The following is a 17529-nucleotide window of genomic DNA, read 5'->3' on the forward strand; positions in this document are numbered from 1 at the left end:
CAAACACACAGGCACACACTTAGAGAAGCAGACAGACACGCGCCGCTATGCAAAATTGTTGTGCGACTCGACGCGTCAACGGCACGACTGTTACTACCGCCTTTGCCGTTCCGTTTGCCGCTGCCGTTTTTCCTTTGTGATACGCCGCCCGCCGTCGCCCCCCGAACGACAACACCAACCCACCGCCCACCGCCCGGAATGGCCCAGCACCCAGCACCACCCCTAGAGGAATACCACACCACACCAGACCCACGGGTCCATGTCCGTTCGCCAAAAACCGAGTGTGTTCGTGTGTTACCGCCTCCGCTGACGTCGCTGCCGGCGTCGCTGCCTCGACCCGGCCAAACAAAAAAAAATAAATAAAAAAAACAACGAAAAAAAAGTGAAACAAAAAAAAAACAATACAAAAAAATGTTGGCAACAAAACAGAGAGAGCGGCAAAAGAAATAAGTAATGGGAACCTTGGGCAATCATTCATTGGTTAGCACTGATAACAAACATTTGCCGGCAGCATCCTTCAAACCCAAGACAGATTTTTCGAAAGGCTGCAGTAAGGCCTCGCTAAGGGAAACATAATATAAGCAAACAAAAAGTAAGGTAAGTCAGAGAATGTTTTCAAATATGCAATTTCTCATTAGACACAACATTTAAAAACATTTTCGAGTATCATAGCACATATGCAAATGAAGCACATGGTGTGCCAACTGCGAGGGCTCACTGTAGACCTCAACAGTTTACCGTTCGTCTACCGCCTATCGTTTACCGTTGGCCGATTTGTGACGTGTACCAGCGCCGTTTCGCTTTTTCGCCGTTCCGATTTCACGATTTCTGAATTTCACGACTCGACGACTTGACGATTCCCTCCGATTTTTAGTACGCATGTCCCAGGCGACAAACAACAAAAAGCAACAACAATGCGGGCGCGAAAGGACAACAAACAAAGTAAATTGCCGACCGGGCCGTGGGTGCAAGTGGAACGGCAACAGGCGGTGCGAGCGGGACGGCAGGCGAAAGCGAAAGCGAAAGGTTGGAAATCTGAGCCTTTGTGTCTGCTCCTAATTTTTCTTTCCTCTTTTCGTTTTAATGTGTAGGTATCGTATAGCGACAACGATAGCCCAAACATAAACGAACGGGATACGACTTGGGATTACCCTATAAAGATGCCTAATTTTGGAGTATTCTAAGTACACTTATATACAAGTTATTATCTTTTAGTAGAAAAAACTCCAGTTGAAAAGTGGAACTTTGTTTCTAATGCCAGGTTAACTGATACCCTATATATGTATGTTGCTTAACGCTTGCAGCGTGCCCATTGAAAGGGTAAGTGTGTCCCAGCTTATGTACATATCCATTTAATTTCCAAGTGCCCCACCGGTTGTCACAGCCACTTAAGCGGCAGCAATTTGATGGGGACATCTGGGCGCAAGGACATTCAACCGCCTCGCTCTCGAGGATTGAGCACCACTCCCGCCCATTTCCATCCACTCACCACGTGCTTGGATGTTGGATCCTGGGACATGTTCAAGAGATTTCAATTAGCTACGGGGCCACCTAATGGCTGTGCTCTCGATTCCTTTTTGCATTAACCGCATGCATGGGGCTAAGTGGGGCTCCACTTTAATGGCACGGATATTAGCATTGCTGAGATTTTTAGTACAATAAACGGGTGTATGATCAATAAACTATACTTGATAATTGCTATTAAAAAAATGTATAATTATATGTTTGCTTTTGAAGTTGTCATCCCATCTGTATTGTTAAATAACTTATCCCAGAGTTCCCAGAGTGACGATGGCAGATGGATATTAAGCATATGATTATCGTAATGGATCGTAATGGGATGTATGCAGTGCGTTTCTTACCAAGATCTCTTCCAATTCACTCTTAAATGTTCTGCTGAGGGCCTCGGCCTGCGCTTGGGCACTCACATTATTCGCGATCTGATTCTGATTGAGTGCTGATTGGTTGGTTTGATTGGATGAGGCGTCGTTGTTAAACTCATAGGCGCAATTGCGATTTAGGTTTGAAGATTTGATAAACTGTGCGATTTTCGGTTATAGTAAGTAGTAGTAGTAGAAGTTGTAGTATAGTAGTAGAGTAGTAGTAGTAGTATAAGTTGTAGTATTGTTGTAGGCGTGGAGTGGAAGAAGAGAAGAACAGAGAACAGAGAACAGTATAGAGTAGAGCAGATCGAGTGAGATGCGAACAACGACGGAAAGGCAAAGAATATGCTCTTGGAACTGGAGCTTGGATCTAGAAATAATCACGGGATTCATAAGAATCTCAATCTCAAATAAATGAAACAAAAAAAAGGAAAGACAAGGTAAAATATATCGTTCCATACTTGGGGGCACATAGGAACCAGAGTATCTAAAACTCGTAAGAAAGGCAAAATCTAAGAAAAAAGATTGAACAGATTAATAAAGGATATTTCAAACTAGAAGAGGAGCAGGCCAAAATCCGCGTACTACAGAAATATATATCAAAGAAAGTGCACTCATAGGGAATTGAAACTCAAATGCACACGCAAAAGGGAAAGAATATATTTTAATGAAAGTCAAAACTATCTAAATTCAAGAACATTTCAGAATAGAGATTACTATAAGACTATGGAGAAGGTATACATATAAACTCAAAACAAAACGTGAAACTGGAGCAGCATATATGAATGGATGATGCGATCATAACAATGAACTAGTTAGAAGCTTAAGTAAGAATGTAATGATGTTGAAATGAAAATCTAAGATCGATGTAAACAGGTGGAGATAAGTTCTCTAGTTGGGTTACATATTCATTCACATCTCCCCAGCACTAAATTTCAGCCCAAACAAAAGGATTTATAAACAGTATATAATTGCTATAACAAGTCCTGGATCCTAATTCATTCGATCCTACTTACATCGGCTATTTTGACTGCCTGTCCGTCCTTCTCCCATTTGGTTGCAATCTGCAAGGTCTCGGCTGTCTTTTGTTGTATGCTCTTCGAGTCATCCAATAAGGTCAATTCATAGAATTCTTGTATATCTGAAATGGAAGATAACCACCATTAATATGTGTATTGCAATATTATTTCTTAAAACTAGTTTATGATCGTTTTCGGCTCAAAAACTGTTCACTTTTTTAAGTATATACATATGTATATAATATTATATATATGAATACTTTTAAATACATTTATATATATGTATATTTGTATTTACATATAATATATAATATCTGTGAGACAGATGTCACTACAAAAAAGTTTTCTGTTGGACATTCTTGTTATAATCAACTCTTATTGAATAAACTTTTCATTAACACTAGCTGGATTTCTCAAAATGAGAAAGAAATACATTTTTAGAATCAACTAAAAGCTCTTCGTCGTTTATTGTCTTATTATAAATATATATAAGTTTCTTTGTGTTCGCTAACTATCTTTTGATTTAAGATCTATCCTCTGTTTATCAATGTATTTAAAACATTATTCCGGCTATAATGATAAAGTATTTTCCCACATCCTGCAATGTTAGTCCTTTTCCTCCAAGACTGTGTCGTACTTCCTCGTATTCTGAAATAAAAAACAAGTTAGAAATGTTGACCAAATTATCGAAATACAAATTTGCTTACCTCGAAAACGACGACTTTCCAAGAAGAAACTCCCTTCAGTGCGCAGTTTATTTTTTCAGACGTCGCTTGTGTGAGTATTTCCGATCTGAGGGCCTTTAAATCGAACTGCTCCTGTTTGCCTACTCAGCGAAAAGGAAAAACCAGCTCAAGACCGAGCGAGAGTCCAGTAATTAACTTCTTCACACCAGAACGGATTCTTGGATTGTGAAAACAAATAGGGAATAATAAAAAACGGCCACCGCAGTTAATAAAGTTGAGCACATTGAATAACGACAACAAGAAACTGATGTGCAGTCGAACGAATAAACAAACGTATCGAAAACTCTGTTGGCATATTGCAGTTAACGTGTAAAGAAAATACACTGGAAAAAAAGCAATGGCCAACTGTCCAGAAAAATAGTTGGATTTAATGCAGAAGTTATATGTATATCACCATCATCTTTGATGATATATATATGTATATATATGATATTAATTTATCAATGCATAAATATATTTCAGTTTTAATGTTCACTCCGTCGGTGTGAGAGAGGCTTAATTGTTGGCTGAGTGCAGTGTCATAGAGGCATTGAGCAGCTTTTGCCCGGGAAGCGGAAATCAGAAACTGTCAGAATGCATCTCGAATGCACACATTTCAATGCAAACTGACGCCGCCACTGACAGCGGAAGGGGGCGCGTTTGCAACGGGTAGGGGGCGTGGCAGTGCTTATACGGACACACAATATACCCATATGCCGCTGCCAATATGTTTCGCTTCAACAGCAGTCAAGTGGCCCAAATGGGGGAAACTAAATTCCGACTTTTCAGGGGAAAAGAAAAAACAAAATTGAAACGAAATCCATGGCGCCCATTTAATTTCCTGCGCCCCCAAACAGGACAGCACCGAAAGAGTGAGCGAGACAGCTGGCCGAATGGAGAGAGAGGACGATAAAGAGGAAGAGGGAATGAAGCTTGGAATTCCATGGGGCATTGCTATGCCACCAATAATGCAAGGAAAAGTACGCGCAGTCATTGAAATGTATGTATAGGGTGTTTTTTTTAGAGGTATAGAACTTTAAATTGCAATAAAACAACGATGGATTATTCGATTGACATGAATTTTATTGACATGATAATCTTGTGGCATTACATTTTAAATATGATTTCTGGCATATGACCGCCACGGCTGGCTCGGATGTAGTCCAATCTGGACGTCCAATTTGCAATGACTTTTTCCAACATTTGGCCGTATATCGGCAATAACACGGCGAATGTTGTCTTCCAAATGGTTTAGCGTTTGTGGCTTATCCGCATAGACCAATGACTTTACATAGCCCCACAAAAAGTAGTCTAGCGGTGTTAAATCACAAGATCTTGGAGGCTTATGAAAAATCGGGAACAACAGCAATCTCGTTTTGGGCCCATTCGACGAATCTACGCCTTGCTTGATGATCGTTTGGTTTCAATTCTTGCACGAGTTGGATTTTGTAAGCACGCATGACGAATTGCCAAACCAAACTGAGAATAAATCACTTGACAGCTGTTAAATCGGTCGCCATCTTGAACAGTAATGCCAACTTAAAGTTCTATACCTCTAAAAAAAACACCCGTTACATAAAGTACAGCTCACTGGGAAACTAAAGGTTTCCCTCGGGAAGAACGCAAGGCAATTAAAAATGATATATATAAAATATAGCACCATACTAATGGTAGAGAAGCCAGCATAGTGCTTGCGAAACTTTCATTAATCAAATTGATTAGCATATATGTACATACGAAAATAAAGTTGTTTATAATATTTAAGTCTTCAAAATATAATAGCCTGCCTTCGAATAGTTTGACACCATTTTCCCATTTAATCGGGAGACCACTGTACATGTTATGCAATCGATTCGGCCACTTGAACCTAAAATGAGTTATCGAATGCTAAGGAATGCTTCCTGAAAATGCCCTTTTAAGCATTGTTATTCTTCCCCCCATAATTGTGCCTTCAATTTTTGTTCTGCATGGTTTTCCTCGGTATTTTTGTGTTTGTCTTATTTTTATTGCGGCCACATTTTTTAGCTGGCCTAAGCTGAATGCCCATGTCGATGAAAAAGAGATGCTAAACTTCAGGTTACGCCATCTCTCTCTTTATCTCGCTGTGGAGAATTCCAGGCAATCGATAGGACCCCTGAAAAGTATCCACATTATATTTGCATACATATGTATGTACATATACAAAATCCACAATTGTAGTGAAATAAATAGCTGCGACTTTAGTAACCATTAAGATTTAAAGTTTAAAATAGCCAATAAGTAACAGACTTTTAGTGAGTGCAGACAGATTTCCAAATGAATATCTTAAACTTCCTAGAGTTTATTACACGTGAGTTAGCACTATTATTTTAACCGCACTTGTACTACTCGTATACATATACACACGTGCATGTAAGTGTAAGTGTGCGGCAGATGATTCGAATTCTAGGCCAATTAAATTGGGATTTCGCCCGCACATGGCTCTTCATGACCTTTTGCACCCCCCACAACCCTTGACGCATCCTTATCTCTATCCTACGCTTCAACTTGAGTGCCAATTGTGCTGCCTGTGCTGCACTGAGAGTCAAAACTCTGGAAAAACCAAACTCAGATGGTTAAAACGTAGTTTGTTCAACGATATTACTCATACGCAGTGTTATCCGGTGTATGATATAGCAAGCAATTTTTGGCACAATACTTTTGAGCTTAGAGTAATGCTTTAAAACGCAAGTAAAAATGTTTTCAGTGTCCTAACGGCATAACAGATTCAATGCAAATATGTTCAACGAAAGTGGGAAAGAGACAGAAGGGGCCTGGAACCTAGCCTCAAGTTTAATATCATACCCAAAACACACCTACACCGTCACTCAAACGTTTCGTGTGTTGGGATGCGGCTAATACCTTGTTAATTATTTCGCACGCACACACATACACACACACACCTCAAATACCCTAGGGTGGACCTTAACTGCTGCTTGCTTTCAAGGCTGTGAACTATATTTCATAAAATGCATATATATCATTAGAATCTACTTTTTCTGCCATCGTTTGAGCTTTTCTTTGCATTTGTTTAAATTTCTTTGCGAAGGAGCAGAGCGACATGACCGATCTTGTTTTGCGCAAGTGTGACCATGGTAGTGTTTGAATTAGGGTCCACCCTCGTGTTTGGCCATACAAAAGCTCCTGTTTTCTAACGTGTCACGTGTTTGGCTTGTTTGCATTTGAGTTTGTGTGTGCTTGTTAGCCGTTTAACATTTCTGACACGCCAAGCACAGCCACTGAAACTGTAACGGTAACGGTAACGGGAGAAGAGGCAGCACCAGCGGGATACGCCGAAGAAGAGGAATAGGGACAAGAAGAACCAAAAGAATAGGAAGAGTAGCAAGTGATGAAGGACGGAGAGGACGGAGAGGACTCAAGCGAAACGAAACGAAAAGGATTATGCAACTGCCACTGACAGCGGGCAACACAATTTGCACCCAGGGGTCCAATAGAAAGGGGATGAGAACAAGAGCGAGAGGGGAGCGAGAGGGCCATAGGGGACTAGAAAGAGATGGAGCGCGGCTGTAGAGCAGAACTTTTGCAAATTATACAACAGGCAAGCCCCACAAAACAGACAACTGCAGACCAACCGCCCGTCTCGAAATGGATGGAGACGGACATATGGACAGGGAGAGATGAGCGGCGAATACGTTACTAAAAAGAAGATGGGCGAGAACAAAAAAATGTACAGCAAACAGTGGTGCCAAAAATCCAAAAGTAGCTAAGAGCTAATCCAGACAAAACTGTCAAGTGGGAAAAACATGTTGTCAAATCTTGGGCAGCTAAATGTCAATATAGAAACAGCTTCAAAAAAGTGCCCAAATATTTACTGATTCGAAAACAATAGCAGAAAAAAGTACCTTTCTAAAAAAGTAAGCATCTAATTAACGTGATAGTTATAGTTATTGCTATATCTTAGACTTCTTAAGCCTCCGAATTTGGGTAGAATATGGGGAAAACCAACAAGTTGCTAATGAAAATCCATGGTTTCTACCAAAATGCACTCCTTGATGCAACTGGAGAACTAATCAGGCCTAGTATCGACCCTTTTGGGTAACCAGAGTCGTTCAAAAACAAAAAAAAAAAGCTGAATTAGCCGCATTACTATTGGACGCCTGCTGTTTCCATTGCTGCGCTGCTCGGGCTGTTTGACCCAAATCCTATGCAATATTATCGTTTTGCTGTCGCTGTCGCTGCAATTCCCTTTGTTGCTTGCTGTTTGTGTGCACTGCTTGTCAAGTGAAAATAATTTGCAGCGAGAAGGGGCAGAGCACAGACAACAAAATCGATAGACGATAGACAACTGCACAGATAAGAACTACTTTTCAAGGATCTTTCCGGCTCATCAACTACTTTCTAACAATCTTGGCACAAAGTTTTGCAACTTTGTTGTCAGTTTAAAGTTTCCGAATCAATAGACGATGATGATGAGCTTGGTTAAGGCTCTTTCTCTTATCGAACTTGGGCAAACTTATCTAGCACAGTGGCCTATATGAAATTGCACAAAGCATATCACATGAATGCACCCATCCAGCGCTTAATTATTTAGATATTTCTAGAGGTAAACTTACGAGCTATGCGTATCTAAGTTATATGACATTTTCATCGATTTTATCGATACATTATAACGATTACTCACCTAACAGCGCTTGAAACAAGCGAGATTTAAATATGCGTATAACGCGTTCGATTGCAATACGCAGCGCCCGATCCTGCGGCTCAGAAAGCCTCGCGTGGTAGTCCTCGAGCAGCTCGAGAGCGCGATGAGCTTCTGCAAAATACAGAAAAAATTTTTATTAATATAAATATAAAATTCATAGCCTCGTTTCCGTTTTATTGCCTTAAAATGAATTCAACCAAAAGCCCCAAGGCATTTTCTCCAATTCCCCGCTGATCTAAGTCACAGTTTCTATATCACTTATGAAGTTTGAGATGGGCCTACTTTGTATGTCCGCAATGCGCTCCTCCTCATCCTGGCTGATCTCCAGACCCGCCTGTCCGAAGACCGTTGACCAGAAGCCCCTCTCCGAACCCGGATCCGAACCACTTCCATCTGCCGTATCGTGAATATGGGATCTCTGCTTGGGCTTTGGTTTCGGCTTCGTTTTGGCCTTCAACTGCAGCTCGGACTGCGATTTCTCTAGACTTTCCCGCTCGAGCGTCTCGATCATGGTGCGAAATCTGCTCAGTTCCATGCGCAAGCCCTCGGCACTGTGTCGACTCGATGATGAGACGGAGAGTCCTGAAATGCCGGACAAGAGGCGACAACGGGCGGCGCCCGAGGAAGAGGACGACGGACCCTCCCACTCATCGCGCGAGCCATCGCTCTCGGACTTCTCGAAATACCCAGATTCCACATCCGGCGTTCGCACCATCGATGTGGAGGATAGCATGTGTCCGTACTCCAGGAGATCCTGGGCGGAATAGAAGCATTCAACGGACTCGCGGACACTATCGCGCAGGGATGTTGGACACTTCAGGGGTTCGGGATCGGATTCGTTAACTGTAACGGTCTCCATTTGGTGTTCGCCTTCCGGTTGCGATTCCCTTGCCATATCGCTATCTTTAGTGGCTACTGCCAGTCGGGTACTGGTATCATCGATTTCTTCGCGCACTTCTATGGCTTCCGCCGATGGCTGAACCAAGACCACCAAAGGTGGCTGCTCATCCGAACGAATCTGCGCCTTCTTCTGAGGGAGCAGGCACTCCTCCTCGGGCTCCTCCTCATCGTCCGCCGGTGAGGAGTCCTCCGCCGCCTCCTCATCATCATCGTGAAACGTCTTGTCATCGCTACTGAGCAGACCCTCGTTGGGATCGCTGCTCTTCTCCCGCTCCGAGTCCGTATCAGAGTCCATTGTAAGGACCAGCCAAGAGACCTCTCTTCTTGCCCAAGTGCCGCACTCAACTGGCCCGACTTTTGAGCCCTATAATGCCATAGTTCGGTGGCTGCTACCGCCGAAAAAAATCAATAAAGATTGACGCTTTTTAAACATTTTTCTCCTTCTTGTCGGGCCCCAGTTATTCCCCCTTTCATGTTTCTGCAAATATTTCCCTCTACTGTGTCAGTTGGATGCCTAAAAATGGCATTTAGTTATATAAATTGTCTAAGAATGTTGCTTTTATTTGAAATACAAACCAAATTCCAAATGCTAATTGCTTAATTTCGAATATTAAAGAATTTATGTAAATAACTCATTCAATTTGTAACTATTAAGGTGCCAAATTCCTTTGCTTTCAAGCCACATGAATTTTCTAACATTTTCCAAGCACAGCTGACGAATTTTCAACAAAACTATAGTGAAAATAAATATGCAAGCTGTGGAAAGTTGTGTTGCGCATAGTTTGATGTCCCCTTTCGGAGAGGTCAGGGGTCAAATAGCATCCTGTCGCTGGTTGTCAGTCGTGCCGGGTTTGCCAAAAAATTAAACACATAATTTATTATTATAATCAAGTCGCATTATTGTCCCAAACACACACAGCATACACACACACACACACACCCCCTAAACTATACATACTTAAGCGAACATTGTATCTGTGTCCGCAGTTTGATGTCCCCAGCACGCGTCAAACGCCGACGTTGACCTTCACTGACCATTTGAGAGGCTGCTGGCAGTCCGCTTTTCCCCGGCCATTTGCCCATGCCATTTGGTTTTCCCATTTTCCGTCTCTTGCATGAGGAGCTCCTCATGCGGCTTTCCCCCATTTCATTTCATCTTTTTGTTGGCCATTTCAGTTGGCCAAATATGATTTGTATGTGACATAATCAAATAAAATTCTTTGTCTGCATTAATTCAACTGTTTTCCTTTTTTTTTTTTTGTGCTTCCACAGCAGTTGGACACATTGTTTGTATGGCCAAAAGTGCCATCATGAGTAATTAGAAACAGCTTTGCAGTTTTGCAACAACTTTGCGCACCCGGAGAAAGTTAAATGATCTACTAAAATTACAATTGAAAAACGAATGCCAACTTTCCTGTGCAGCCATCTACTATATATGCTGTTTAAAACTTTCCCAACAAATCAATGCTCCTTTACTTTGGCCTAACTTTATTTGAGTATTATTTGGGCCATTTTTCCCAATTTATTATGCATATAATTACGTAAATGTGTGATTTTAGAATGTGCATTAAGACTATCTTTTTTTTCTATTTTTTGAACTTTTACTATGCTATTGTTATACCGTCCACCATTCATAAGGCAGTCAATTGAATGGATTTCCACGTAATGCCAAAGGCAGATATATGGAACAAAAAACGGGGGAAGGTGAGGAGGGAAAATGCGGGGCGAATAAAAGTGCAATTTTTCGCTTACCTTGCTTTTTCACTGGCATTCTGTGAGCGGTGTTTCTGCTACTATTTATGGTGGTGCTGGTGGAAATGGCAGCGGAAATGGCGGTGGTGCAGCAGCTTTGAGTGTGGTTCAACGCCGCCGAACTGGGGAAAGCGTGGGTCGCAATTTTGAGAATTTACTGGAGTCGCTTTCGAGTGAAAATGTGCGGGGAAATCGCTTTGGCTTTTCCTTATGTCCTCCTCCTTTTTTTTTTTTAGTTCTGCGGGCACATATATATATTTGATATATACATATACTATCCGTATGTAGTTAGTACTACTATTTTGATGTGTTTTATGTACAAATATTGTTATTCTTTGGCTTTCGAACGAACTTTGGAGATTTTTCTATTTATATTAATTTTGCGCTTTCAGTTTGTTAGTTTTTTTTTTGTATTTGTATTTGTATTTGTATTTCTCGTTTTCTTGGGGCAGCTTTGTGGTTACATTGACGTGTGCGTTTTCTCTCGATTTCTATGCGAATTTCACATTTCAATGGCTCCTTGTTCACTTTCGGTTCTATAGCATTTATATTGCACTTTATATTGCAATGCGACTATCATCGAAATGTCGTATTTTCTTCGTCACAACACAACACCAACACAAAAAAAACTCAGATCGTTTATTTCTTACTTTTCGGTCACTTGATTTGATTCTATATTGCATTCACCATCTGAAAGTCGAAGAAAACAAGAGAAGAAGGTTTGAGAAACAATGCTCCTTTGGATTTTGTTCGTCAGAGCCCATTTTGTTGTATAATCATAAAAAAATTACGAAAATTGCAGACACACACGGGCGCAGTTGAATGCGCTTCCGATTGCACCAAAATGTGGTAATACAGTGGTAACTCGCTGGTAGGCATTTCGTATTTATACTTATTTTGATCAAATTTTAAAAAGTTGGGAACTATTTTTAAGAGTTGGGAACATTTTTAATGGAATTATAACAAGAATCAAATATGTTCAGAAATATATTCGTAATTTTTAAAATGTATGCAATTTCTAAACATCATTTTATTATGAAAAATTACAAATTATTATAAAACCCAGATTTCCGTTATCGAGTGATCACTGTTGCTGGTTTTTTTTCAGACACTCATATTTGGGAAATAAGAAAAATTAAATAGCGTCGCGGCGATGTCGAAATTCTCGTCTGGCCGTTTGTTTCGCGATCGCCATTGTCGAGCTGATTTTATTCACATATTTTCGCCAGTCTGTGTGAGTGGCTGGCTGCTTTTTTGCTATTTCAGCAAAATGTTTTTTATTTCTGCCGTGCAGCTGATCTAGTTTCACTCACAAAAAACAAGAAAAACATTAACAAAAAATAACGTGAAGAGAAGAGAACACTGAATACAGTGAATATAGAGTTGAATGGTCAAAGTTCAGAGTTGTTCAATGCCTCTGGCTTGATAACTTGTTACATTGGCCAGGTCGAAAGCCCGAAAGTCCGCACACCCGCACCGCACACAGACACACGTCCAACTGAGGCAATAACGGTGCTCTGCTTTTGGCCCTCAATCGCCCGCCTCTCCCCCTCGCCCCTCTCTCTCTCTCTCTCTCCGCTGGCCACCTTCCTCGTTCCGACCGAGAATCCCGAGCGATTCTCGAGCACCGCTCGACGGACCAACAATTAGTGCCAACACATATCCACCGGATACCATGCCACATAGCACTAGCAGTTGGGCGATATGTATATCTATCTTTCTGACTGCTTGGAATGCCTCTCTTACTCCTTTCAATAGAACAACTGCAGCCTCTTTTGCAGTTTTTGGTCAATATCTAACAATTGGGAAATGAGCATTAGTATGCGTAACTGTTCAGCTATGAAACAATTGTATATGAATATGAATATGAATTAATAATTACAATTTAATATATCGCATTTGGTGTTTTGCACAGACTATTTGCTTATATATATGAACACTAAATATTTGCATTATTTATAAACAAAACAAATGTGCGATACCAAGCTATACTGGCCTACTGCTATAAGCGATTTCATCAAACTCTGGCCAATTTGTTTATAGATAAAACAAATAAGCCAAGCACACAATTCAGATTCAGTTAGGGCAGTCCCCACATTGGAAATCATAATCAAATTTATGTGTGCGTTGAGCGATAAAATAAACTTTGAAATTATATAGAACCTTGATGTATTGCATACTTTGTTTAATTGAAAACAAGTCAAAGGTACAGATTAATATTTAAAAAGATATCAGGGGTATATTTTAAATCAGTTCAAATATATACAACTATGCCATTTCTATCGACAACAACTGACTTTCAACTGACTGTTGAAAATTACTTAATAAATTGCTACAAATATCAGGACAAAGTCCAATGACTGAACGTTGAAAATTACTAAATAAATTGCCATAAATATCAGGGAAATGTCCAAGTCGACAATCCTAATTGCCGGGAGTTCATTATTTTGACAGACAAGTCGGGATCCTCGGGTTTCTGGGTCTCTCTCTATTGCAGGGAAAGCCATCGGGAAAGGGCACTTTGATTAATGTTGTGGACGTCAGTGACGCGAATTACTTAAAAAACAATTGAACAACTAGACGGGTCAACAACTAGACGAAATGCTTGAGGGCGGGGCAGGAAGTGGCAACGGGGGAGGCGGAAAAGCTGAGCTAACGACTGGAAACTAGGAAACGCGCATCGAGAAAGTCAGCAACAACAACGAGCAGAATAATAACAATAATAACCAACAATAGCAACGGCAGCAACAACAACCACTGTGAGGTCTACGATGACTGCCGGTTCAATCACCTTTAGGAATTACGTACCGGTTATTATGGTTATTATTATTATTATCCTGCCCGCAGTTTTCCACGGTTGTACTTTTGCCTGCACACAAATACGAGAGAACCGAAATGAAATGGATACTTTGAGTGGATAATAAAGTGGATATATGCATATAATATAACCAACTGAATAAAATAATTCTGTAGCAATGATTTCCGAATTGTTTCATTGCAAAAAACCCATTATGTGAAGATTATTTTTGAACTGAAGCCCCTTTTCTTGCGGTGTACCTACGCGCTGTTTGATTTAGTGAGTTAGTTGAATTCCTATACGTTTAATTTATGTGCGTCATTTGTTTCCTATTTTTAATGTCTTTCGGCCGCTTGAAGTACGTATTCCTATATTTTTTTTTTGTTTCAGACGCACACATGTCGTATAATTGATATGCATACGTGGGTGTACAATTGTATTGCCTATTTTTGTGGTCCGAGAGTCCTTTTTAGTGTGCGTGGTACAGTGAAAGCCGGTCAGGCGGAATGCGACAAATGTGTAATATTTTTAATATGCGATACACAATCAAGTATATTATGTTATACAATTGGGCTAAGTCAAAGAGTTATCGAACTAAAATCAAAATAATGTATAAATCCTATATACTTTAGCTTGCCTACATTTCTTAACTATTATTATAGATATTTAGGTACACGGTAAATGAGTTTCCTTTGTGCTGTGCGTTCACTGTAGCACGCATAAGCATTGCAACGGACACACACACACCCACGCATTCACCTGCTGCAGGCGCGAACCCAGAAAAGTATGCAGCAAAAAGGAGAGCATATGCAATAAACACTCAATTCCATGCACGCACACACACACGCATTTGAGACACACACTTGCAGCGAGATATTAACCGTTACGGATTGACGTTCGCCTGGCGGATTTTTGACCTTGACATGTCGCCCGTGGTTGTAATTGTAGTTGTTTTCGGTGGACCGGAGTGGCAAGCATGTCAAAAACTGGAGGAAAATCTGAGAAAATCGAACGGGGGGAGCGGGCAGAAAACTGGGTCGCAGATAAAGGTGGTCATTAATTATTCAGTCGCAGCATAATTATTCGACCGTTGTGGTGTGCGTGTTATTTATAGACTAGCCAAAACGAAGAACAACAAAATAACGAAAAACTCAGATACTACAATAAAATAATACACACATAATGTATGCACAAAGGCGGAAGAGAGACATAGCAATGGCGAGGGAGAGCAAGTGGAAGGAAGAAAGAGAGAGAGCGAGAAAGAGCGAGAGAGCATCGTAAACTTATTAATACCAGTACCACACATTGAACAAATCCCAGTTATTGAAAATTTTCCCCCCGCAATACGAATAAAAAAATGGATGCTGTGAATTATGTATGCTCCACACACACACACACGCATACACACTTATTGCAACTGTAGTGTTTTCACACGGAAAAAAAAAATCAGCTGGCTGCTGTACCGTTACGCGCACACACACACGTGCCTTTTCGGCAATTATTTGACTTTTCCTGTACTTTCTTTATACCATCATCTGTATTTACAACAACATCCCTTGCACACACTAACACACACATACAAATGCAAGCAAGAGGACAACCAACACACAGATAGGAGGCAAAAAAAAAACTAAAAGGTGCACGGTTAAAAAGTTTAATGTCCCTTTTTCAGTCCTGCAGGCAAATCAAGGTAAATTTTCATGTTTCTTCACTTGATCCTTTTTACGTTTTTCGGTTTTCCCTTTGCACTTCACCGACACCGACTATATTTCATGCCACACACGCACACGTACACACACTCACTGGCAAAAAGGACATGCGTTTGGCACAGCCTTCGGGCATATTATGTTTAATATAAATAAGAAGCGGCAGCACGTTGGAGAATATATATTACGGATTTCTGCTCTGCTCACGGGAACACTAGTTCTAGTTGGGAACAGTGTGACCAGAGGCGGGCAGCGTATTCAGCCCAATCAAAAGTCGTGGGCAAAAGTTCGAAACAAGCGCGGGAAGAAGAGCATGCAAATATTGTAGTTTGAACTTCAGGATTTAGCTCCAACGTTGATTACAATTAAAATATATTATGTTCCGGAAATGGTAACTAAATTTGTGCGGTAACAGAAGCGTAAATAGCAGTTACCGCTGCAGACTTATCGATAGGTATTTTTAAGTGGCAGCTCTGTAACTATCGATACAGAATAACATTACTTATTTAAAGTTAAACAAACAGCTAATAATTAAAAAATAGCAAACAAACTGCTCAAGTATTTCATTTTAAGCCCTTGCTGTCTTTTAGATGGTAATTAATTTAATATTTAAAGTAATTAAAATAAAATCCAATGTGGTTTTAACAATAAACCAACAACTTAGTTTAATTAATAATGTTATCCAATTAGAATTAATAGGGATAACTTCAGGAAAGCTAACAATAAGTTAATTAACTGTTGGGAAATTTCTACATTACATTTAGCAAGCTTTTACAATATTTCATCATTATAAGAGCAGAGGCTCAGAATATCCAAACAAATGATTACAACACAATGCATTTTAAACATACAAAACGAAAGATGTATTTATTTTCGGTACGCTAGCGTCAGGCCGTCCAAACGATTGAGTTGTCGTACAGGATTAAAGGTTGTTTCGGAACTCGAATTACGGATTTCGGGCGGGGTGCTGATTATGGGTCACATACTTCAGATGGCAGCGGCGAAACGCAGCGCGGAAAAAAAAGAGCTTACATGATAATTTTTTGTTTAAAAATAGCTTTAACAGTAGGACAGTAGTGGCGGAAGCCCCCCGGATTCGGATGCCCAGATCCCGGACACCTCTACAGGTCGCCGCCGCCGCGTTTTTGAAGCATCTGAGCAAATCGCTGGGTGATAAGCAGCGAGGTGTCGATGAAGCGGTCGACGCAGTTGCTCAGGCACGTCTCGGTGGCGTGGTCCAGCTTGGTGCTCGGCTTCCCGATGCACTTCTCCCAGCAGATCTCGTTGAACTCGTGTATCTGGCGGGGATCATATTGTTGTGATTACGCACCGATCGTTAGCAATTGGAATTTGTATGGGACTCACCTGCGCGTTGACCTGTGCCTTCTGTTTCTCGATCATGAGGAACTCCTGCAGCTCCTTGTCGTTGCCGGAAAGGTTCTCAAATTCGGACATCGTGTGATTTTCAGTGAACAATCTACAAATTAACCGGGGTCCGGAATTTCATATATTTTAAGGTTTGAGGTTATATAAACGGCAGTGACAGCTGTGAATAGTGGAGTAACAGAAAACGATGTGTATTCGATAGAAAATCCTATCGATACTAGAAATTCTAGAAATAATGCACTGTTTGCACTGCTGATATAATCAAAAAGCGAATGTGTGCCTATAAAGGTATGAAGCGTTGTTACATTTGTTAAAAGCGAATTTTTAACGAAGTTAATTATAAAGAAAGGTTTTTAATATTTTTAGTGCGAACAGTCGAAAAAGAACTAGGACATCGCGTTGCCAACCATTGGTTCACAGGGTTCGATAGAACAAACAGGGTTCGATTGGACAATCGATGACAGGGCTACTAAGTGGCTCGGCCGTGAGGCAATCGATATCGGGAGGTGCAAATTGTCCGATAAATTTCACTTATTCGTGGCTTGTATTGTAGCTTCGCAATTGCATCTTCGTTTCGGCTGCACATCCACTTTCAAATCGAAGGCGACTGTAAACAAAGTGCGACCACATCGTCGGCGGTGGCACACCGCTAGTCCAGTGGCCCTGCCCCCCAACCCGCC

At 40.8% G+C, this 17529-nt stretch overlaps 2 protein-coding genes across 26 annotated transcripts in view; both read right to left on the reverse strand.

The window, feature by feature from the left end:
- Nucleotides 1-15700, reverse strand: part of LOC120456239 (disks large 1 tumor suppressor protein) — a 40281-nt gene extending 24581 nt beyond the window's left edge. For 8 of the 25 annotated variants that reach the window (XM_039642923.2, XM_039642942.2, XM_039642939.2 and 5 more), the window contains exons 1-4: nt 8591-9544; nt 8288-8419; nt 2900-3024; nt 1863-2039 (exon numbers count right to left, since the gene is read on the reverse strand). In XM_039642923.2, the coding sequence (XP_039498857.1) occupies nt 1863-2039; nt 2900-3024; nt 8288-8419; nt 8591-9503 (1347 nt within the window). In that variant the 5' untranslated portion in view covers nt 9504-9544. Of the gene's footprint in view, nt 1-1862; nt 2040-2899; nt 3025-8287; nt 8420-8590; nt 9566-10960; nt 11651-12397; nt 12442-15550 lie in introns of those variants that run through there. The other 17 variants (XM_039642953.2, XM_039642949.2, XM_039642930.2 and 14 more) reach the window with 14 other exon arrangements.
- A 602-nt stretch (nt 15701-16302) lies between these two features.
- On the reverse strand, nt 16303-17024 carry LOC120455196 (mitochondrial import inner membrane translocase subunit Tim8). The gene is made up of 2 exons (XM_039641139.2): nt 16829-17024; nt 16303-16761 (listed from the first exon to the last, which is right to left on the reverse strand). Exons 1-2 carry the CDS (start codon nt 16916-16918, stop codon nt 16585-16587), a joined length of 267 nt encoding a protein of 88 aa, XP_039497073.1. The 5' UTR covers nt 16919-17024; the 3' UTR covers nt 16303-16584.
- Nucleotides 17025-17529: the final 505 nt, after the last annotated feature.

The sequence above is a fragment of the Drosophila santomea genome, chromosome X (assembly GCF_016746245.2).
Source record: "Drosophila santomea strain STO CAGO 1482 chromosome X, Prin_Dsan_1.1, whole genome shotgun sequence".
Lineage (NCBI taxonomy): Eukaryota > Metazoa > Arthropoda > Insecta > Diptera > Drosophilidae > Drosophila > Drosophila santomea.